The sequence below is a fragment of the Thamnophis sirtalis genome, unplaced genomic scaffold (genome assembly GCF_051295495.1).
Source record: "Thamnophis sirtalis isolate CommonGarterSnake01/CBP01778 unplaced genomic scaffold, rThaSir2_p1.2 scaffold_3, whole genome shotgun sequence".
Lineage (NCBI taxonomy): Eukaryota > Metazoa > Chordata > Lepidosauria > Squamata > Natricidae > Thamnophis > Thamnophis sirtalis.
Window position 1 is genome coordinate 103,671,832 of NW_028261383.1, and position 23,228 is coordinate 103,695,059.

General features: G+C 39.7%; 1 protein-coding gene across 1 annotated transcript; it reads left to right on the top strand.

Moving 5' to 3' along the window:
* The first annotated feature begins 1,612 nt into the window (after positions 1 to 1,612).
* GRPEL2 (GrpE like 2, mitochondrial) lies at positions 1,613 to 16,345 on the top strand. The gene is made up of 4 exons (XM_014064888.2): positions 1,613 to 1,829; positions 9,082 to 9,238; positions 14,037 to 14,118; positions 15,116 to 16,345. The coding sequence occupies exons 1-4, from the start codon at positions 1,744 to 1,746 to the stop codon at positions 15,481 to 15,483; spliced, it is 693 nt and encodes a 230-aa protein (XP_013920363.2). The 5' UTR covers positions 1,613 to 1,743; the 3' UTR covers positions 15,484 to 16,345.
* The last annotated feature ends 6,883 nt before the right edge of the window (positions 16,346 to 23,228 follow it).

Below are 23,228 nucleotides of genomic sequence, written 5' to 3' on the forward strand. Positions count from 1 at the left end.
ATAACAAATTCTTTGCAACTGAAGAGGGCATGCAATGGCGCTAGGCTGCTAGATACCAACACCTTCTGACAGTATATTGGCTATCCAGGTCTCCTGAACACTTGCTTCTGTTAAAATACTGCTCTAATTATATTTATAATGTCTTTATAACTAACTTTTTCAGAGGAGAAAATATGGCAGCTTTATGAAGAAGGGAGGTCTTCTCAAATTTTATTCTCACAAGGACAACCCTATTGAATGGATTGCACTGAGATAAGTTATAGAGCCGAGGTGGCGCAGTGGTTAGGGTGCAGTACTGCAGGCCACTTCAGCTGACTGTTATCTGCAGTTCAGCGGTTCTAATCTCACCGGCTCAAGGTTGACTCAGCCTTCCATCCTTCCAAGGTGGGTGAAATGAGGACCTGGATTGTTGGGGGCAATATGCTGACTCTGTAAACCGCTTAGAGAAGGCTGAAAGTCCTATGAAGCGGTATATAAGTCTAACTGCTATTGCTATAAGTTTACATATGGTCACCCAGTGAGATCTGAAATCACAAAGAACTGAAGTTGGATCTAGTGGATCAACCATTACAATACAGTAGCTCTAGTGTAGGTGAATAGGCTTATGCAGCTATGCCTATTGTATCTGGGCTGCAATACCTCCAAATGGCAACGGAGACATCGAAAAACCCGATTGCCATCCAAAGATTGTCAAAATTTTTACACATAAGTCACAGAGGACAGAGCTGAGTAAAAATAGATGCACACCCTCACAACAGCGGAAGTTGCTGAAACCCAGGTAGTTGATTCAGCTCCGTGAGTCTTATGACCACGAGTCATAATCGCTTCCTCCTAGCTAGAAAGTGTGCCCTACACTGGCAATTTCTTCAACAGCATATAATTGACATATAATCCTTGGCGCAAGAAACAATTTTAGGATGTTTGAAGGGAGCCAAAAGGGTTTGCAGAAGAAGAGTCTCTCAATACCTGTCAATGACTACTTCAGCTTCAACTGCAATAATACCCCTGCAAACAATGGATACAAACTCAAAGTAAACTGCTCCAAACTTGATTGCCGAAAATACAACTTCAGCAACAGAGTGGTCAATGCCTGCAATGCTCTACCTGACTGTTGTTACTTCCTCAAACCCCCACAGCTTCAACTTCAAACTGTCTACCGTGGACCTCACCCCATTCCTAAGAGGTCCATAAAGAGGGCATGCATAAGCGCATCAGCTACCGTCTCTGTCCGACTGCACCCATTTATTTGTACTCATTTCTTATGTAGATACTTATACCTGCTTATACTTATATGTTATATTCATACTTATACTTGTTTTCTCATATATGCTTGACAACCCAAATAAAATAAAATAAAAATAAATAAATTCACAATTAGCTACAACGATGGCGGAACCAGGGAAGTATTACAACCGATCCAGCTGGAAGGCGCCCGTGCAATATTATTCTTATTTGGCTGGAAAATGAAACACAGCCTGTACGCTTTCGGCCTGCCAACATCTTACAGCTAACATCCTACTTCGGCCTCATCATTTCCCTCCTTCCCACGAAGTTCCCGCCCTTAAAGGGCAGAGCATTGTACTGTAGCGCGAGGCCTGGCGGGAGTGACAGTCCGGGCTTTTAATCGAGGGCGCAGTGGCCGCCGGTTGTTGTAGTCGCTTGAGTGTTCTTCTTTTTCTCCCGTGGGAGTCTGGGAAGCGGCGGGTCCGTTTCGCTCAGTCTGGCGGAGGCGACGTTGACGTTATGGCAGCGGGCAGGTCTGTGCGAGCGGCGCGGAGTTGCTTGAGTCCTTTGCTCCACTTGAATTATCCTCGGTTCCACTCCAACAGGTACGGGCCACTCACACTCTTTTTATTCCTCGCCCGTGGCTTTCGGGCTGGTTATCCTCCGTCGCCGCGAGTCGCTTTTTCTCGCCGCGGCTTATCTCAAACGTGCGGTCCCTCCTTGGGGTTGGACGGGACGGTGCGCAGCTTTGTTTGCGTGGTCCCTATTTGCAGCGAGGGTCTTGCAAAGCGAGGCTCCTCGGGGGGGAATATTTCGATTTGAATCGTTTCCCCTTGGATGCCCCTTGCGGCTCTTGGAGAAACACGAGGCGATGCAAGAGCCACGGCGGCTGCCTGCCTCCTCCTCCTGCCTCCCAGATTCCCTCGCTGTGGTTTCCTCGCCTATGCTCATGAAGGGCATCCAGCCTTAAGCAATTAAGGGGGTGAGGGGGGGAGCGTCCTGGCTCCCGGGTGCATCTTTTGCCGAGCGGCACCTTCCCGAGAATTTGTGAGTTTCCTCCTCTCCTCCTCAGAGAAAGAAATATATAAGATGCGAAGGTCCGGCCGTGAAAGAGAAAGGCCGTGTCCCGTCCCTCATTCCAACGGGGTGAAACAGCCGTTCTTGCTCAGGATTGGGTGGGGAGGAAGCGTGGGCTTGATATTGGTTTCGCATGATGACTCTTTGCGGTATAGGAGCCAGAAGTGAACATATCTGACATCACTCTCCAACCCCGCCTGGTCTTTTCACCTTTCTTTCTCTTCTCTCAGCACAGGCTTGTTTCTACCTGCACACTTTTAAATCAGCTAATATTTTACCCCCCCACCCTACCCCCAATGTTCACTATTGCCTTCAGTCTGATATTTTAATCTCTGGGGCTACCCTTGAAAGCAGGAGAAATCCTTGCGGAAGAGATTGGGGGAGGGGGGATCGATTTGGGGGAGGAGATTTTCAATTAGAAGACCAGGAGTTTCTCTACCACATGTCTTCACTTCTGTACAGTAATAGAGTTGTACAGATGCTTCCAGGTTTTCTGAGCAACTTGCAAACCAAACACAACGTTAAAATATAAATACATGGATTGAAACCTGTTATAGTAAGGTATAGCTTGAAAAAGAATAAGCTTTTATCTTCATTGATACAAAGCTAACTTTGATCTCCAAATGAGTGATGTTTGCAGGCAAATGCCTCTGAATATGCTGATTAGGTAGATTGGCCATTATGATATCCTTCATAGAACCATCTAACCGCCTTTATTCCTATTCCAGTCTGTGATATCTCTTTCATTGTATACTTGAAAAATAAAATTGATCAAGAAATATTGAAAATGACACTTGATTTCATAAGTACTAACATTAGAATAACTTGGACAAAATGTCAATGAAGGCTCAATCATCCACGCCAAAGGTATCTAAAGGTTGAATCACGGCAACTGGACCTCTCTGCCTAAATAATTTTGCTTTGACTAATGAAGTTACTTGGATGAGCAACAAAACATTAACAAAGTTTGACCCAGTTGCCAGGATTTAATATTTAGATAACATGGACAAAACTTTCGGGGGGGGGGGGGTAGAATGTCAGGATTCAGGCTGAAAATAGATCTGTCTGAAACACTTGAAATCCACAGTGAAAACCTTTAAAATACTGCTGATCAACATGATTTTTAAAAAGTTTCAATAATTGGGCTTAATTCTTTGGAATAGTTGTTTAGTTGTTCAGGTAGGTTCAGACACTATATATTTTCCAGCAAACTCCATTGTTCTGCAATACCAACGACTATTGGTAAGCAGGCAATGCATATTAATGTAGAGCATAATATATAAATGAGGAAACAACTTCTAGGGGCTTTTGTTGAGTGCTGAGTTATAGTGTCATCCAATTATCTACAACAATATTATATTGCCATGAAATTTGCGGATCCTTTTCCTGCTTCTATTCCCTCTGTTTCACCCGAATTCCCTCCAAACATAAAACTTAGCAGATTTTAAACATTTTGGTATCAAAATGGACATCAAAATAAGATAAGCATGCTTCTATGGATGAATAAGGCCTGTCCAGCTCATGGGCCAAGGACTAGATAAAGGCAAGACCATGATAACAAAAAAAGATGTAGGGAAATGTTTGTGTCATTGTTAATTACAAGTGGAGGAAATCCCACGTAGTGTATAAACACACACAGTATATGTACATCAGGGGTGGGTTCTGGCAGTCACTACTGCTGGTTTGCTCGTGGGCACGCTGCACGTGGGCATATGATGCACGCTGTACATATGTGTTTGATGCACACTGCGCGTATGCGCAGTGCAATAAAAACTGCTCTGTGCAGAAGCAAAAAACAAGATGGTGGTGTCCTCTTGAGAACTGGTTTAGTGGTGTGGCAGGCCTGGGTCGCTGCCCGTTCCAGAGATCCAGGCCACCAAACCACTACCGGTTCGGCCAAACCGGTAGGAACCCACCACTGATGTATATGTATCTTCTCTGCCATGATTCCTGCCTTATGGAACATTCTTCCCTCTCCCCCCAAAAATGTCCCTTTTGACATTTCAAAAGTCCCTCAAGAACAGCTTATGTCACCAGGCCTGGAGCTTCCAGGGACTTGGAGATATATTTAGGTAGCTCCATTGCTAAGAGACTGTTGTTATCCTCTCTTTATTTGTTTTTATGATACTTTTTAATATGGATCTTATATTTTTATATTGTTTTTATATGTCTTGTGGTTTGTGAGATAGGTAGCTATACATATTTGAAAAACAAAAACTTCACAAATGTTCTGTCCTGTGTGTAACAAACCCACAGATGAATAAACCAAAGTATCAGAAAAGCAAACTTCTTATCCTATATGCAAGTAAATGATTTCACAGCAAATTCTAAAGTTAAACATTGAACTTCCCTTTTGAACTTAGCAAAGGATCAGCAAACACCCAGCATGTGATAAACTTAAGTCAACTGTACAAACATCTATGTTACAAAAGACATATGTATTCCTTAGTAAGTTAGATTTCAACACCATTCTGAGGGTGTGTTGTTCCACTTCAGCTTTACTCTGAGGATGTTCACCCCAGGGTATCAAGTACATTATCTCTTGAAGATGATTATTGATCAAGTTTTCTTTCACTTACTCATCCATACTGTGTGTCTGATGGCAGAATGTCTAAAACAGACCTTCTAAAACCGAAGAAGTTTCTTGGACAGGCTCACACAGAAGGAATCAACTGTTGAGATTTTAAACTTGTTGTTTTTTTTTTAGAATCCAGAAGATCAAAAATTCACCATCCTTTATTGAACCCTAAATTAAATGGGTTGCTAATACTTAGAATAGTGGTAGTCAACCTGGTCCCTACCGCCCACTAGTGGGCGTTCCAGCTTTCACGGTGGGCAGTAGGGGTTTGCTGTAACTCTGCTTTATAAATTTTATAAAGTAATGTTACTTCCCTACTTTATAAATCACCATTACTGTGGAACCGGTGGGCGATTAGAACATTTTACTACTAACAGAGATACAAAAGTGGGCGGTAGGTATAAAAAGGTTGACTACCTCTGACTTAGAAGTATCCAGACAGAGCTAACAGCTGTATTGAATCAATGGAAGCTTGTGTATTGTATCACACAGAGCACAGTACTGTAGAGGAACCTGTTCTAGAATTGGAAGTGCTACAGTAATTAAAAACACAAGAGTGCTCACTGTGATTTAGTGTTTTGGAATATCTGACTTGTCACTCTGACAAAATAATTCCTCAGACTCTGTTGAAAAAAGTGGTCCTGCTCCAGCTGTTGTCATTGAGGCAAGTCCCTTACCTTTCTTCCTTTTTTTTGTAACTGTGGTTCACACCCAAGGCCACAGTTAAGTAGTGCAATTTAAATATTTCACCCTTTAGACAGATTTTTCTAGGTCCTGAAGCATATGAGGCAAAGACAGGTAAAGGACAAAGGACAGCTCTCTTATATATTAAGTATTTATATCAAGATTTGGCCCTAAAAGACCAAAGAAGGTTGATAACTTGACATAGAAGGAAGTGTTATAAATTAAGCGGGTATGTGTTGTGCTGCAGAATTTACTGACCTGGTAAAAGAGAGTGCATGTCTAGACAGTGATGTGCTTTAAGTATGTTTTTGGCAAAGGCTCATTCAAATTCACTGTCACGCAATAAACAGCATGTGCAGTTATGTTCAGATATAAACAACCAGCGAGAAAATGTAAGCATTTAAAGGGCAGCTTGTTTTAGAGAGGAGATTTATGAGCTGTTCTGAATGTTTGTGAACTTATTTCAAGTTTATATCCTTCGACTGGCTGCCTCACTAATCTAAGCCTCATTCAAGCGTTTGCCTGAACCTGTGGAGAAGAAATGTGGCTGCGTACACAGTCCTGACCTGTCCTTCTCCAGCCTTTCTGCCTTGAAGTGAGACAGCTGAAGGGGGCCTGTGTGCTAAGAATGGAGATAATTCAAGGAATCGGGAATCCTAGTTACCTGCTATTAATTTGGCAGGTAAGCCTTCAAATTTTAGTTGATTTAATCACTGTCAATTTACAAAAATTCTAATTGCAGATTAAAATTTGTCTTCTGGAAAAAGCAGAAAAGAATTAAAAGGCAAAATATTCCCTGGTGTATTAACCAAGCTCAACCCTGCTTAAATTCCCAAGTCCAGATATAATCAACTTGATGGTTCCCTTCTAATATGCAGATATTGCAATTTATTATATGGCATGAGACCCACCATTTGCCAAGCAGAGGCATGTCCAACCTTTTGGCTTGCCTGGGCTGCATTGAGTGAAGAGGAATTGTCTTGGGCTGCATATATAACTATATATAAAATTTATGATCTTGTGGGGTTGCATTACTACCTGTCCAGGACCACATAAAGCCCAAAGTGGACACCCCTATACTAAACTATAACCTTTCTTTTAGCTACATATATCACTTTTGTTTTTGTATCTCAAAAAGAAAATTCCTCTTCTGTCCATGGGTACTTCATCCACAATCGGTCCTCATTTAGCAATTACAATTGGGATTGGCAACTTGGTTGTTAAGCGAAGCAAGTGAAATTACAACTCTGCTTATGATCTTACTTCAGCTTTCCTTTTCAAAAGTCATAAATGCAAGAGTTGGTCACAAAGTTAATCTGTCATCACCACTGTAACTGCAGTGGCTGTATGAGGCAGGCATTAAAGGTTTGACGGTTTTATTCGACTTGTATGTCGCCCTTTTCCCGAGGGACTCAGGGCCGCTAACAAAACCAAGGGAGGGGGGGGGGAGAAGGACGATACAAAAAGGAAAACCACAACAAAAACAAACAACAGTACAAAACAGTCTAAAAGGTCTCAACACGCAAACCCATTCGAGTAGGGGATGGGACTCAGCAGCCCCAGGCCTGCTGGAACAGCCAGGTCTTGACGGCTTTACGGAAAGCCTAAAGGGTGGGGAGGGTCCGAATCTCCATGGGGAGATCGTTCCAAAGGGCCGGAGCAGCCACAGAGAAGGCCCTCCTCCGGGTGGTTGCCAGCCGACATTGGCCGGCCGATGGAATTCAGAGGAGGCCTAATCTGTGGGATCTAATGGGTCTAGAACTACCTATGAGGCGGTCGCTGCCAATAGCCCATGTACCATTAAATGAGTATATAATTGTGTACTTGATAAAGGTTGTCTGTAAATGATTCTTAGAGAAAGTTTTGGTATTTACTTTGAGTGCTTGTGGTTTTTTTAAACTAACTTTACTATGCATTGCATGGTGTCATACAATTGACCTCTTGATAATAAAGACATATTGAGTGGGGTGCTGTTGTAGAAGGCAGGGGTAGCAACAGAGAAGATGCCCACACAATTACATGTTTAAATGAAGAAACCTGAAGCACATCCACTCTGCCAGAATGTACCCTAGCATGCACAAATAATTGTGGGTAGACTTTCAGACAATCAAGCCCTAAGTCTTGAAGGACATCGTAGGTAATAACCAGCACCTTAAATTGCATATGGAAGTAAGCTGGCAACCAATGCAACTTTACTCATTGCTGCTTATACAGCTGCATTTCGAACTTGTTGTAGTTCCTGGATGGTCTTCATGGGTAGCCCAATGTGGAGTGCATTGCAATAAACCAGTTGTGAGATGCCCAGGATATGAATGAAAGGCGCCTCAAGTTGACGAAAAATGTATTTAATAGTAAATTGTTATCAGTAGCTGGCAGTATAACTATGTGTATATGTACTGGGGAGAAGGGACTGTGGAATCTAATCTTTACCTAATGCTTTTTTGTGTGTTTTTGAGAAGTTGTTTTTCCCTTTACAAACTGGCTAGAGAGGGGATAACATTAACAAAATCCTAAAAGCTAAGGATTTTGTTGGCTGGAAGTCTGAACTATTTTCCACATTGCATTCTTCTTCACAAGCTCATTTGCTGCCATCCTTATTGCCCAAATTATTAGTATAACCTGTCAGTGGGCTTTAATAAAAATCAGTTGCCCCACTCAATTATTAGCTGGATTGCTTAAAATTAAATGTAAGTTTGAGCAATATCTAAGCATCTAAAATATCATTGGGAAACAAATTAGAATTCCGAATAACATTAGCAGATTTAATTAAATGCCCTTGTGACTATTTACCATACGGATTCCCATGTTGCTGTAGCTGAGAATTAAACGTGGATTCAGAGCCTTTTCATAATTGTATGTGCTTCTACACAAAGAAACAGTGGCAAAACCGAGTTTTCCTTATTGAAAGCAAAGTAATTTTGTTCACTCAGGTTTTGTATATTGAGTTCTGCCTTCTCAGAAAATTTGTACGTCTACATTTGCTACAGCTATTTCTCAGCTGAGTAAAGTCACCTCTGCTGAATAAAGTATATAGTTTACTGTTGCATCACATAGGATATTGATAGAATCCTTTGTACTTATTTATATTTCTAAAATTCTAATAAGCATAGAAAATAGATGCCTGCTCTATGTTTCCATTTTGTTGATCATATACACAATGTTAGCCTACGGTGTAATTGTAAACATTTCCTTGTGTTATAAATGACAAGGAGTGTAGGACTCTCCTTCCTTGTTAGTTGCTTTCTTATGTTTTGTGCCTATGTCTTGAAGGTGCTAGACAGGAGGAGAGGGGGAAACTATCATAGTAGATAATGTCCTATGCCCATGATAATCATCCAATCTGTAAATCAGCAACATCTGAAACAAATTTCCAAACTAAGTAGAAACTTCCTAGCTATTCATTTTTCTTTGATAGAAACCAAAAGCTTTCTCGGTACCCCAGTTAATAAGTGACTCTTTATTTTTAAAATAAATTTGAAACGTATGCTTCTCTACATTTTTGGTCTTTGTTGTTTTAGAGGTTTGCTCTTCGCCTTCAGTACTGCTGCACAACAAAAGAGCACAGGAGATGATTGTGGCCCAGAAGATCCTCAGAATGAACCTAGACAGATCTTGAGGGGAGAAAATTTAGAGCACAAGACCATCAAGCTAGAAGAACAACTCCGTGTCTTAACAGTGAGTAACTTTTTTTCGTTTGACATCCAGAATAAGAGATCCACACATCTAAATTTCTGTGCATTTTCTTAAAGATTCAGCTCTATAACTTAAAGGGTTTTTTTTAATCTATGGGGCCCTATAGAGTATTTGTCATTTACTAAAGATTAATACTGCTACATCTATCAAATTGCAACTGAAATTGAAGATGATTTAGAAATACATTGTTCCAAATAAAATAGCCAAAGAGCAATTTGGCTACCTCTGGCTTCTCATGCCACAGTGGTTAATGCATCTAGTTGATATCTATTTTACTCCACCAGGATGCCAGTGGGAGAGATGAGGGACACTAAGAGATCCAAGAAGAGAGAGTAGTTAACAATTTGTATCTTCTGCATAGGGGAACCTTGATGAGATATTAGCAGTCTTAAATGTCTGAATTAATGATACTGAAAAAAGAAGGAAAGAGTTTTATTGGTCCTAATAAGCAGCCTGGGAATTTGGGCAGCAGCTATCTCTTCCATTCTTGACCAAGTTTTCAGTTATATGAACATTTGATGTTATCATAGATACACAAGTGTATATTGTCTATTGATACACAAGTGTCCACTGGATACACCAGAACAACCTAATGATGTGATAGCCCCTTAAGCAAAAAAATTTAGGCCCCCTTAAGGTTGACTAGATCAAAAAACACTCACAAAATATTTAGAGCTGTACTTCATTGATATAAGCCATTATAACAGAAACTTGCAAGTCTGACTGGTTTCCCCTCTGATACCAGAGGGAGTTAGGGAGGAGTCTTTTTGAGTCTCTTCCTAAAACGCCCTGGCTCTGAATAGTTTCTTCAAGGTCATCTCTGTGGTTCCCCACCTGATGACAGATATCTCTCAAGATTGTCTATAGTTTCAGCCAGATTTATGGCAATAGAACCCTTTGTATTGGCAAGGGTTAAGATTTTTTCCTATAGCCCAATAAGGTAGCAGAGAGTACTAACACACCCAGATGGGATCGTGACCAAAAGGACTACACTTTGTACTCCTGCTTTCTTTCATTTTGCTATACCAGATGATGTGCACAGAGGGCGGGGCTGACGTCACTACGATACGACATGCAATCTTGAAGTTCCAGGATTGCTGTCGATATCTCTGTTGCTGGACGGTCCTTTTTGGACCTAAACCATCCTGTAGAGACGGTGATAGAGAAGGGCACGTCCTGCTGATCTCAGGGGCTTCGCAAAGACCCTGATCGATCCAGGAGAAGCCCTTTTTTCTGGCTACAAGAGAAACAGCCATTGAACCTGCAAAAGTTTGGGACAGACCCCTGAAATGGAAGTAGAACAGGAGAGAGAGTGTGTCAGAAATGGTGAGAAAAATTTTACTATTAGAGAAGAGAACACCCAAAAAGACTTAGAGTTAAATTAAAATTGAAGACAGAAGAAAGCAAGAGGCGAATTAAGCCTGGATTAAAACTATTGTGTTATCTCTCTCACTTTAATTTCTTTTCTTTCTATGGATGGAATTTTTACAAATGCCTCTTACTTTTAAATTGGACTGGTATTTTCTTTTTCCTTCTTCTATTTTTCCCCATTTTTTGTATTTGTGGATTAAAATTCTCTTTCCTCTCAAGGCTTGGCTGGATTGTAACTTTTAAGCCTTTTCTCTCTCTCTCTCTTCTTGAGTTCAGAGATTAAAGAGAGAGGTAAAAGCAGAGAAAAAAGAAGTAACACTGCCACCTAGAGACTGGAGGCTTGGTAACATCTGATATTACAAGGCTATTAAGCACATTTTGTTTATACAGGTGCTCTTTTGGATTAAAGAGAAAGCCTTGACTTGAAAGATTACACTGAATTTGTTTGAAACCTAGAAAAAAGCTTGGATGTTTTGGTGGCAGTGTTTACAACCCGGCAAAATGGCGCAACATGAAGAAGAAAAGGAATTAACATTACAAATAATTATGCTAGAAATTCAAAAAGTTCTAATAACCACAGAGAGAATTGATAAGAGACTTGAGATTATAGAACAAAATACAGAAAGAATGGATGGAAGAGTTGAGAATATTTACAAAACAATGATGAAACTTGAGGACAGAGTTCAAAAAACTGCAAAGAAATATGAACAAAGTGATAAGAAAATTGTTGACACTGACAGCAAACCGAGAGTGGAGGGAAATGATATGTGTAAAATACTGAAAGGATCGATGAACTGGAACTCTATCTCAGACTTAAAAATATAGAAGAAGAAAGGGCGGAAAATTTGGCAGAAACAATGAGAATAATTTTGGCAGAAGCACCAGTGATATAACTAAACACAAGCTGATGGAAGGAACATATGGAGAGTTTCGACTCTCTATAATAGTGGTTCTCAATCTTCCCAATGCCACGACCCTTTAATACAGTTCCTCATGTTGTGATCCCCAACCATAAAATTGGTGTCTCAATTCCTAAGACCATTGAAAATATGTGTTTTCTGATGGTCTTAGGCGACCTCTGTGAAAGGATTGTTTTTCCTATAGCCCAAAGGGGTCCCGACCCACAGGTTGAGAACCACTGCTCTATAAGATATGGAATGAACAACAAGTTTTGAAGTGGTCTCCCATAGCTGCCTTTTAGGATTATTATTTTATTTAAACTATTTTTCACGCTCGCTTTATCCTCATCCTTTTTATCATTGTCACAAGTAGCGTTCCCAACTCTGCTTAGCTTTCTAGCTTATCTATGCATGCTATTTGCTGTGGTTACTAAAATAGTTTTTAAATAACTTTGCTGGCTATTACCTTGGAAAATAATTTCTTCTTCCACATATTTTATCAGAGTTATAAGAAACAATTTATGTAAGAGCCCTGTTTTTTCATTTTCCCAATTTTTTTTATTGCTGTTGTATTGCATAACAGTTGCATATTGATCTATGTTAGTGGTTTTCAGACATTTTGTTCTCAGGACGCGTTTATATTCTTAAAAATGATTGAAGACCCCAAAAAAACCTATGTTAGGTTGTTTATATCTATTAATATTTATTGTATTAAATATTAAAATTCAGAAATTTAATTTAGTTGACTTCAAGGGCCAGTGAACGGGGTCTCTGAAATGGCACTTTTACCTATTTCTTGTTTATGATTATGGTGGTAAGGCTGAGCCCATTGGACAGATAAAAAATAAGAAGTTTTAACTACCTCTTCTAAACCCCCTTCAGTTCTACACACGGCAGCCCAATTTGACTTTACTATCGTGGTTGATGGTTCTTGCTATCACCACTTCATCTAGGAGTGCTTCATCCAGGATAGGATAGGATAGAATAAAATAGAATAGAATTCTTTATTGGCCAAGTGGATAGTCACAAGGAATTTCTCTGTGTTCATATGCTTTCAGTGTACATAAAAAGATGAGATCTAGGACCACGTCCACCTCCATCCACAACCTGCAAAAAAAAATAGCGACCCCACACCTTGTACTATTTTCTGGCAAATTTAAAGGAGAAAAAATGAAATAATTTCTGTATCCCCACTTGCTGCCTCTAGAGCAGTGGTTCTCAACCTGTGGGTCGGGACCCCTTTGGGGGTCGAACAATCCTTTCACAGTGGCTGCCTAAGACCATCGGAAAAAACATATTTTTGAAAAAATATGGAAAACATAAAATAATTTTATGGTTGGGGGTCACCACAATATGAGGAACTGTATTAAAGGGTCGCGGCATTCGGAAGGTTGTGACCCACTGCTCTAGAGTATTGAGATATGGGGCTCAAATGAACTCTTCCTTCTCTGTCCTTTGATTTAGGAGGCCTTCTAAGTCAGGGGTGTCAAACCTGCATTGTCATGTGACGTATCAAGAGTTGCTAAACTGGGCGCATGTGTGGCTAGTGGGTGATGCATGCAGCCCACGAGCTGTGAGTTTGACACCCTGTTCTAAGTGATAAATAAAAATTAAGCCTTATTGAAAGAAAGAAAAACAGAAAAAGGAAAAGGAAAAATTGTTTAGATAGTCAGAAGGAAGCATTCAATGGCAAATGAATGGCAAATTGCCCAGAGTCCCTCTCAGAGGGAAGGAGGGAGGAAAGGAAAGAAGGAAGATCAGTTTTCAGGTGGCAACTTAGGAGGAACTTTATAGCAAAGGTAATGCTGTTCTATTTAGAGCTAATTGCTACAAGGAGGGTCCAAATTGCAAACAACACTAGAATTACTGAACTTGTTCAAAGAAAACAACGCCAGAGAAAATAAATTATGTTAAGAAATATACCGAATCAAAATAATTCATTTTATGAAGAATTTCTAGCTGAGCTTGTTGCTTGTTTTCTAAGACAAGTTAATGCTTGAAGCTAAAGTTCCCTTCTCGCTTATCTGGATTTTTTTCCAGCTTTTTGTAACCTTTCTTTAAAGATGTTTGCTCTATTTTTAGGTACGATGCTCAGCTATTTCCTACCTACAGTTTTTAAAAGAACTAAAGCCTGGAGAAGGAACAGTTGTGGGTAGAAATCTAGAGAAAGAAGGATTGTGGGGAATATATTCTTTTGTTATATGCTAAAGTAAGCATCTCTCCTCCAGAGGATCCTATTTAATTCAGGGCTATGGATTCCTTATCTGGGAATTAAGCTGTCAATCTTGTAAATGTCAGGTGGCATCCCACCTGGAGAAATGGAAATTGCTATCAAGATAATATTTACTAATGCGGCTTCTACATCAATCTATTTTCAGTAAATAACAACTCTATTGCCTATGAGTAAATTGTCAAGCTGCATTAAATATTTGCAGCGATATTGAAATCCTCTAATCGTGTTACTTGGATTAGAATTCTTTGATCTGATTCTGCTTCTTCTCTGCATGTAGGAACGATACCAAAGAGCCCTAATGGATTCTGAAAATGTCAGACGTAGAACACAAAAATTTGTTGAGGATGCTAAGATTTTTGGTAAGTAAACAAACAGGCCAATGTTGTGCCAGAGTTCGTTGCAGTACTACCTGTATATATCCAGCGGTATTTCTTATGACTGCACACATTAAAAATGATTCCTACGAAATGCTTTGGACCTCATGAGTCCTGCTCTCTTCTCTTTATTGAAGAACTCCAGTAATGTTTTAAATTCTGAATGAGTCTAAAAAAAGATACCACTAGTTTAGATAATCCATCCTTAAAGTTAAGGTTACTCATAATATTTTTTGCATGACACTTTATAGTATCAAGTGAAACAAAAACAAAATAACACACAGTAAAGCAACTTAATGGTTAAAAATTAAAGCTGCAGTGAAAACACCATCTCAGTGAAATGTAGTGGTTAAGATATTGGAGTAGAAGTATAGAGGCCTACATTAAAATTTCTTGTTAACTGGCAGCCTAATGGGTAACTTAGGGTCAGTTACCCTCTCTCAGCCAAAGCCGCCTGTTGGTACGAGAAAAATAGAAGAGTAGTGTGTTCACAATCCTGAGCGCCTGAATGAAAGGCAGGTTATAAATTTAATAAATGATCATTTGGGGATCAAAACTCAATAATAGCCTCTGAGACCCAATTTTATTAGTCCATATTTCTAAATAAAATGGAGCATAAAATAATTGGGTTAACTCATTAGTGACCTGAAGATAACCATAGAGTGAAGCCTCAAAAGAAGATAGTTGCTATGACTGAACAGTTTTTTACAGGTTAAAAGAAATATATACTAGTGATGCAAATATGTAATATCTGGATGGCAATTTGGTGGAAGCATAAAATCAAATCACTTGTAAACACTGTTGTCCCTGAGGCCCAGGAAGTCTTTTTACTTCAGATAATCCAAGATCCCAAAATGTTTTTATTCTCCTAAACTATTGTCATCCTGATTTATTTATTTATTTATTTATTTATTTATTTATTTATTTATTTATTTATTTATTTATTTATTTATTTATTTATTGCTGATCTTTATGTCTGCAGGCATCCAGAGTTTCTGTAGAGATCTGGTAGAAGTAGCAGATATCCTGAAAACAACTTTGGAGATTGTTGTAGAAGAAGAAGATGACCCAACTCTGACCCTGAATAAGATCTGTGAAGGCCTGACTCTTATAGAAGTCAAACTACAAAGCATTTTTACTAAGCACGGTCTGCAAAAAATGAACCCCATTGGTGGCAGATATGACCCCTATGCCCATGAAATTGTCTGTCATGTGCCAGCAGAAGATATGCAACCGGGCACTGTGGCTTTAGTGACTGTGGATGGTTACAAACTTCATGGCCGCACTATCAGACATGCACATGTAGGGGTGGCAGTAGAATCTCAAGAATCTGATGAACCTCCATCTTAGCAATTGGGATCCTATGAACTTATTTCTTTTGCCCGCATCATCATTGCTGCTTTATTTATTAAGCCACACAGATATGATTTGCTGGCCTCTCAGGATTGGCATGATCCTTTGGCCTTCCTTTTCAAGCTGTCATTATTCAATGTTAGTTTTTCCTGTTGTGTAAAGATATTTTTTCGGTTGTTTCACAAATGTGGTGCCCTCTTTTCTGTTTGTTAATTTTAAGCCTGCATTAAAAGGAATGTAGGATTCATTTCAACAATGCACAGACCTATTGAAAAGTCAGTCAGTAAAATCCCATTGATTTCAATAGGTTTGTTCAAGGGTGACTAAAACTGGATCCTGTTCTCTGAAACAGGCTTTCCTCCCAAGATTTATTTTTAATTTGCTTGTTAATCACACTATTGTTCCCATTTTCTTTTTTTTATAATCTGTGATATACATTTCATCTGAGCTTTATTTACAGTAACCCAGAGTCATTCTTATTTCAATCTGGATTTTTTTTCCATTTATGTTTTTATTCATGTGTTATTTGAGACATTCTCTTTAAGCAATACAAGATTTTATTTTATTTTTTCATCTTTAAATAGGTGGACAATGGTAGTTCTGTGGTTCTTCTACAATCAGTCATGTTTGGGAGAAGATTCTAGGCACCAGTTAACGACATAAGTCCAAGACTGCCTTCCTTCTGAATCCAATTTCAACTGTTCTTAGGCATTTGTAACCCAAGAATGCATGTGCCAAATCTTGAAGCTTCAACACTTCTCTTTTTGAAAGCTTTTTAGATTTGGTTTTGCATCTCAAAATTTCCCTGAGTGCTTTGGCCAGTAAAAGAATATTCTCGGTCCCAAATTACTTCTGAAAATGGATGCATAGATATAATATTTGTTTTCTTGAACTTTTCGAGAAGTTGCTTTCAAATAGGGGTATGATACCTTACAAGAATGGTTTGGCTAGTTTAAAATTGTCATGTATTTTGAAGATGAACATCTTTTGGGGTACTGAGTAATACAGTGGAGTTTATTATGCCCAGCCAAATGATTTATGATGTTTTTTCCTCTTAAATTGATTTTGAATATGGTCTTCCACATTATGATCTAACTATCCCATCAAACCCACAAATTTGGCATCAAGATTTTCCACATTTCAAAAATTTGCTTAATTCAATAAAAGGTCCTCTAAACATAGCATTTTAAAGTGGGAAAAATCAATACTTAGTATAAAACACCTGTCTTATATCAGGGGTGCCAAACTCAAGGCCCGGGGCCAGATCCAGCCCATGAGGTGCTTACTTCTGGCCCATGGGGCCATCCTAGAATCAGCAAAGGACCAGCCTGCAGTGCATGTGGCCTTCCTGAGCTCTGTTTTTGCTGGCAGAGTGCTCGGGCCACCACATTGCTCCCTGAACACAAGTGACATCGAGCTGGCCATGCCCACCCCAGCCACATCAAACCTGCCCCCCTGAAATCAAACACAAACCTGATGCAGCCCTCAATGAAATTGAATTTGACACTCCTGCCTTACATGGAGCAGGTCAGTTCATAATTCAAATTATCGAGTCTCTTGCAACAAGATCCTTATTGTGAAGGATCGTCCCTTGGAATTACGTACTGTTCTGTACTATCAAACAATGACTGGATTAGATGAACTAGTGAATAGCAATATAAGAATGATTCCTCACTTAATAATTCTGCAAATAACCTGCTGCCATTTTCCAGCACAGCCTGGTATATTATCACCAGTGATGGAAAGGGATGAATGGTATTGGCCTTTTGGGGAGGTTTTCAACTTTGAGATAATGAATATGCAAATGTTAACGGAGACAGATATTAATTTAGAAATGATTATATGCCGTCCGTTTTATGTTTAATTTAGTCTTTTTTTAAAAAATAAAATAAAACAGTTACAGAATCACTGAGTAAATTTAATTCGGGATCAAACCTGAAAATGTGAGCTTTGATATAAATGGGAGCTGGCTTTATGGAGCTATTCAACTCTGAATAAGCCCATATTGTGCAGCAAAACATAGTTCTGATCAAAGCTGTAATGAAGTCTGCTATTGAATCTGTGCTGCTTATATCTGTTGATAAAACAGAGTCCTTGCTATTTTCCTAGAGAATCACTCTTGAATAGCAAACAAGTAGGAAAAAATCAATTCTGATAGGTGAAACTAGGGGCAAGTTGTAATGGTGTACATTTGATCAAGAAACCAACATACTGCACTTTTCGGACTATAAGACGCACCATGATTTTGAAGAGGTAAAATTTCTTTTAAAAGTTTTTGCACTCTGCAGGCCTCCCAAACCCTCTGCACACCTTGTTTTTTGCACACACACAAAAAGAACATACAAAGCTTTGGGAGGCTTGTAAAGTGTTCCTAGGGGTTGAGGGGGGAACAAAAACGAGCAAAAAACGGCCCATTTTTAGCAAGAAAAAGAAAAGCATGCAGAGGCTTTGGGAGGTTTGTAGAGTGCTCCTGGAGGTGGGGGGGGCAAAAAAGAGCAAAAACTGCTCGTTTTTGGCTTGTTTTTGCCCTCTCCAGCCCTCAGGAGCACTTTGCAAGCCTCCCAAACCTGCAGATCCATTTTTGCAAAGGGGGTGGGGTTTCAGTAGGCCAAAAATGCTATATTCAGTGTATAAGACGCACCCAGATTTTCGCTCTCTTTTTTTAAGGGAAAAAGGTCCCTCTTATACTCTGAAAAATACAGTACTTTATTAAGATGGACTACAGCAACTGAATTTTGCAGTCCTGATTGTGCTTTACCTCTCCTCCCTCTTATAACCAGTAAATCGGGGAGGAGCCAGCCTTCTGAATGTTTTCCTCCTTCCCAGGACTTGAGAATGCTTCAGCCCCCATTTGCTTATGTGATGGTTCTTGCCTTTTCACCTAAGGTTGTATTCTTGGTACAGAGGTTACCAAGGTGGAGCTTGGTAATAGCCCTTTTAGACTGTTCATCTGAAGATCCTTCACTCCAAAGTGAGGAAAACGCCCTAGGGCCTTTATGCAACATAGTATTGTGATGGGTGTGGGGTTTCCTTTAGAAGGAGTGGGTGTTTTACAGGATAAAGTTGGCCAAAGCATGTCTTTGGGACTAAACAAAACCAGTATTGTGTAATAGGAAGTACATTTGGGGTTGCTTTGATATTTGGGTGAAGGTGAATGAAGAAAGTCTGCTTCATGTGCAAACCATAATTTGGTTTGGTCTCAGCCCAGAGGAGTATGGGATAAAGCCATCCCAGGAGGGTTATCTCCAAACGAACATACCTAGTCTACCAGTTTCTCTACAACAAAAGAAACCACGAAGTTAAGAAATGCAATAATTGAATCCTTTGGTCAGCCATAATGATGTGATAGATCAGGACATAATGTAAATTTGCCAAACTTCGCCATATATTTCTGACGCTCCCTCTCAAACCATACAATGACAGCCCAAGATGGAGGGGAAAAAAAGAATGGATTTCTAAATTGGAAAACTAAACACATCTACTGACAACACAACAATACCTCTAATTCTGCTATTTTTCATTGAACAGCAAGTAGTTGCACCTAATTGCCCTCAATTGATATATAAAGCCTAAGAAGGTTCACCCCAAGAATATTTGGGTGGGAGGTCAAAACAATTCCAGTTGTCAACCAGATTGGGAAGTTGAACAAATGCTCTGAAAGGAGGTGATGACAACTGATTTCCTAAACGTTGTTAGCAAATGAAGTCATTATGGAGTCATCAGGAATCAAGATTAATTTATAGGGGTATTGTTAGTCTTCCGGCAGAATTGACGTAGGGAATAATCATGTAGAAGTTGTTTAGAACAGAAGCAAAAGAATTGTTACGGAGTGTCAGGGAAAGTGCATAGGGGTGTCAATCTGGTGGCCCGCGGGCAGGATGCATCACATGCAGGCCATACCCATCCCAGCTCTTCGAATAGGGAAAACATCACATGATGGCAAAGTGATGCCGCGTGTTTGAGACCCGGGGCTCATAGACTAAAAGCAAGACAAAGTATGAAACAAAAATGCTTGATGAATGACTTGGGGGGGGGGGATACACTTTAAGAGAATGATCAATTACTGTGCTACTGTGTTATCTGTAGAGAAAGAATGATAGTTACAAAGAATGTAATTGAAGAACCATTTCAAGCAGTGGTGGTTTCCGGCTGCTGCTACTGACGGTTCACTCAGGGACGTGCTGCGTGTGTGCGCACATTTGCAGTACTAAAAAAAAAGCTGTGCATGCGCAGAAGCAAAAAACAAGATGGCAGCACCTATGGCACCTCCGAGAGAACCGGTTCGCGGGCATGGCCGAGTTACAACCTACTTGGCCAAACTGGTCTGAACTGGTAGGAACCTACTGTACTTCTGATTCCAAGGCAAGGAATGATTTAGGATTATGAGGGGCAGAGAAATGCAGAATGATATAGATAAAAAATAAATTGTTTTGGAAGTGGGGGGAGAAGGAGCCTTTGCGGAGTGAATACAATTTAAATGAAGACTTTAGGGAAGAAATGGTAAACAGAAGACCGCTCTGCAAAAAGCAGACCACGATGGAATGAAGGACCAGCAAATAGACTGGCTCTTGATAATTCCTCTTTGGACAAGGAGAAGACTTGAAATTGCTCACAAGTGTCCAAGACCATGGTCTCTGGTGGGCTTAGAGCTTTGGGAGAGGAGGAAATAGCCGGTTATTCCAATCATGGCTGACACCCTTAAAAGGCTACTGGGTTCACATACTTTTCTAATCATTTTCAGAAATTGCTTGTTAACTGCTTTTCTGTTGTTAGGATCATTGGGCTGAGATGTGATGCACAAAGTGGATTTCCTTTGATCCTTAGCTAAAGAAGTTTTAACTAGAAGTTAATTCAGGGCAGCTTTATATAGGGAGGTGCCAGGCAGATTTTTGTTTTTCAACATAATTGAATGTATCTGTATGAGAAAGAAAACAATTGTATAAATTGCTGATTTTAAGAAAAAAAGAGTATGATAAAATTAATGGACTTGTGGAATGCTTTGTGCAAATACGGAAGGAAGGGTTGGTTTCATGATAAGAAAGGGATATGATGGAAGGAAAGTCTGCATGAAAATAAAGCATGCATTTAGCAAATAGCTCAGCACAGAGTAAGGCACCATTGTGCGACGTTCTTTTCATTTATTCAGGAATGCTTGTGGAGATATCTGAAGTGTGTGGGTTGCAGGAGTGTGTACTTTGGTATGCAGATAACACAGTGCTCTTTGCTGAAACTCCAAATGATTTGCCCAAAGTTGGATGCAATTAGGAACATCTAACTGACAATTAGTTTACGAAAGACCAAGGTCATTGAGTAGACAACTACAAGTTTTACATAAACAATGAAAAAGTACAGCAAAGAGATACATTTGTGTCTCTTGTCTGAATGTTTCCAAAGATGGGATGATGAATCTAGAAATTTTTAAATGCTGGCAGAAAGATACTACATGACCCGTGGTTTGATATGAAGAATGAATGTTTTCCAAAGAAGTAAAAATGACTATGCAGAAAACCATACTTCAGCCTACTTAATTCTATGGAAGTGAACGCTGTATACACAGAGGAGGAGAAATGGAAGTTGGCTGGACAAGAGAATGACATAATAGAGAATGTTGCTGCTATAAATAAGATGTGGTTGTCTTCCTTTTCTTTTGCAATGCCTTCATCTATCTGCCTCCTTTTTTGCACTTGTGTAATGTTGCTTACTTAAAAGGAAATATAGTCATCGCTAAATATACACTATATACACTAAATATACACGTAGGTACATGTCTACAGAGATTACATATATATCCCACTTTTCAAGATACAAATCCTACAAAACAGCTCACAAATAAATCAGTTTTTGTGATTTGTAATTATACAATTAAGGTTCCTGATTTAAAAAAAAAAATAGGGCAGAAACAAAAGCTTTAGTGGTGCCAGAGGGAGCTTAATTTTTTCCCCTTCCTTACTGGCTTTGTCCATCCAGTAGACGTATCTAGGAGTTGGATCTACATGAACATCTGATTATAAACTGTATAGGTTGTGTCGTATGTGGCTAGAACAAGCTTGATTAATTTCTAGTACAGCATACTGTGGTTCCGTGTGTTGTGCATATCTAGCCCATTCACCCTAGTATACCTAGCAAGATGGCTTTGCATGGGAGACTTAAAGTGGTGTAATGTCTCTTGAGTCAAGCTTAGTTCTGGTGACTACATGGCTATATGTATGCTGGGTTTGTTGTTGTTGTTGTTGTTATTTTTTGCAGCAATGTAGGGGTGAATTGCTTCATCTGTCTTTGGGGATTTCATGCAACTTCATGAACTTCCAGATCTCATGTGTAAGTTACTAATCAGCTCTAACTCAACTTATTACAGATAGTCTTCCCTTAATGACAGCAATCAGGACCGGAATTTCTGTTGCTAAATTATCCGGTCATAAATGTCACGGAGCTTTTAGATGTCATATAACTGCCCCGCCTTAGTAACAGAAATTCTGGTATTTCCATTTGCCATTAAGCAAATCACTGTGGAATGTTAATGTGAAGTCCAACATGTGGTTGCCATTTGCCATCTTTTATGACTATGCTTCTCGGAAACCAGCAAAGATGGTAGCAAATGACAATTATGTGACCACACTGCTGCTGGATTGGACATAAGTATGAAAGCTAATCATAACTATCCTTTGTTCAGCACTGCAGTCCCATTGTAAGTCTGAATGCTTGCTGAATGAGTAATTGTTAAATATGAGCCATTTGTATTTATGTCATTGATTTAAATGTATTGGCTGCCTAACTTTACTGGAGTCTAAGAAAAAGTTTTAAAACAGTTAACGATATTAAATCAATAGGCAAATCAATGCTGATTAATAAAATCCACAAAACAAAGCAGGGGCCATTAAACAAATAGCAAATATCAATTCCAAGCCAGGGATCAAAGCTTTCCAAAATCTCGGGAAAGCAGGCTCCAGTTTTATCTCTGGGGGAGGATGCTGTGTTGGAAGTTGAGGGCTAAAACAGAGAACATGCACTTTCTTAGTCCCACAAGATGGCAGTGTTCAAGGGAAAGGATTTTGAGTGAACCTATTGGGCAGGCAGAATCAATTCCAGACAAATAAGTTTCTCAATTATCCAGGTATCTGAGTTGTTTCAGTTGAAGTCAGTTTAGTGTTTGTTACCTGTGGATCTGGCAGGCTAACCTGTGCAAACAATGTTTTCTCAAAGGAGACTGGACAGCCTCTTGTCTGAAATGATATGGGATTTCCTGCTTTAGCAGGGGGTTGGACTAGAAGCCCTCCGGGGTCCTTTCCAACTGTTATTCTGTTCTGTTGTGAATTATCGTTTGAGGGGGGATCAATGGCATTGAACTATACCAGGGGTAGTCAACCTTTTTATACCTACCACCCACTTTTGTATCTCTGTTAGTAGTAAAAATTTCTAACTGTCCACCGGTTCCATAGTATTGGTGATTTATAAAGTAGGGAAGTAACTTTACTTTATAAAATTTACAAAGCAGAGTTACAGCAAACCTCTACCGCCCACCATGAAAGCTGGAACGCCCACTAGTGGGCGGTAGGGACTACTACTGAACTAACTATACAGTAACTACACCAAGGGAATGCAGTGGCTACTTCCTGGTTCAGTGTGCCTGGCAAATGCACTCTATGTTGGGTGAATTCTGGAGTTAAGTAAAAACAAACAAACAAGCCAGGTGCTTCAAGTACTACCTCCCCTCTTGCACCATCGCAGGAAGATCTCAGGAGCCA

What these genes read in the sequence shown, in the direction of transcription:
- GRPEL2 (XM_014064888.2), top strand. Translation starts at nt 1,744, where the DNA reads ATGGCAGCGGGCAGGTCTGTGCGAGCGGCGCGGAGTTGCTTGAGTCCT. An exon ending in CCTCGGTTCCACTCCAACAG is followed by an intron (nt 1,830 to 9,081) that starts GTACGGGCCACT and finishes TTGTTGTTTTAG; the next exon opens with AGGTTTGCTCTTCGCCTTCA. An exon ending in AACAACTCCGTGTCTTAACA is followed by an intron (nt 9,239 to 14,036) that starts GTGAGTAACTTT and finishes CTCTGCATGTAG; the next exon opens with GAACGATACCAAAGAGCCCT.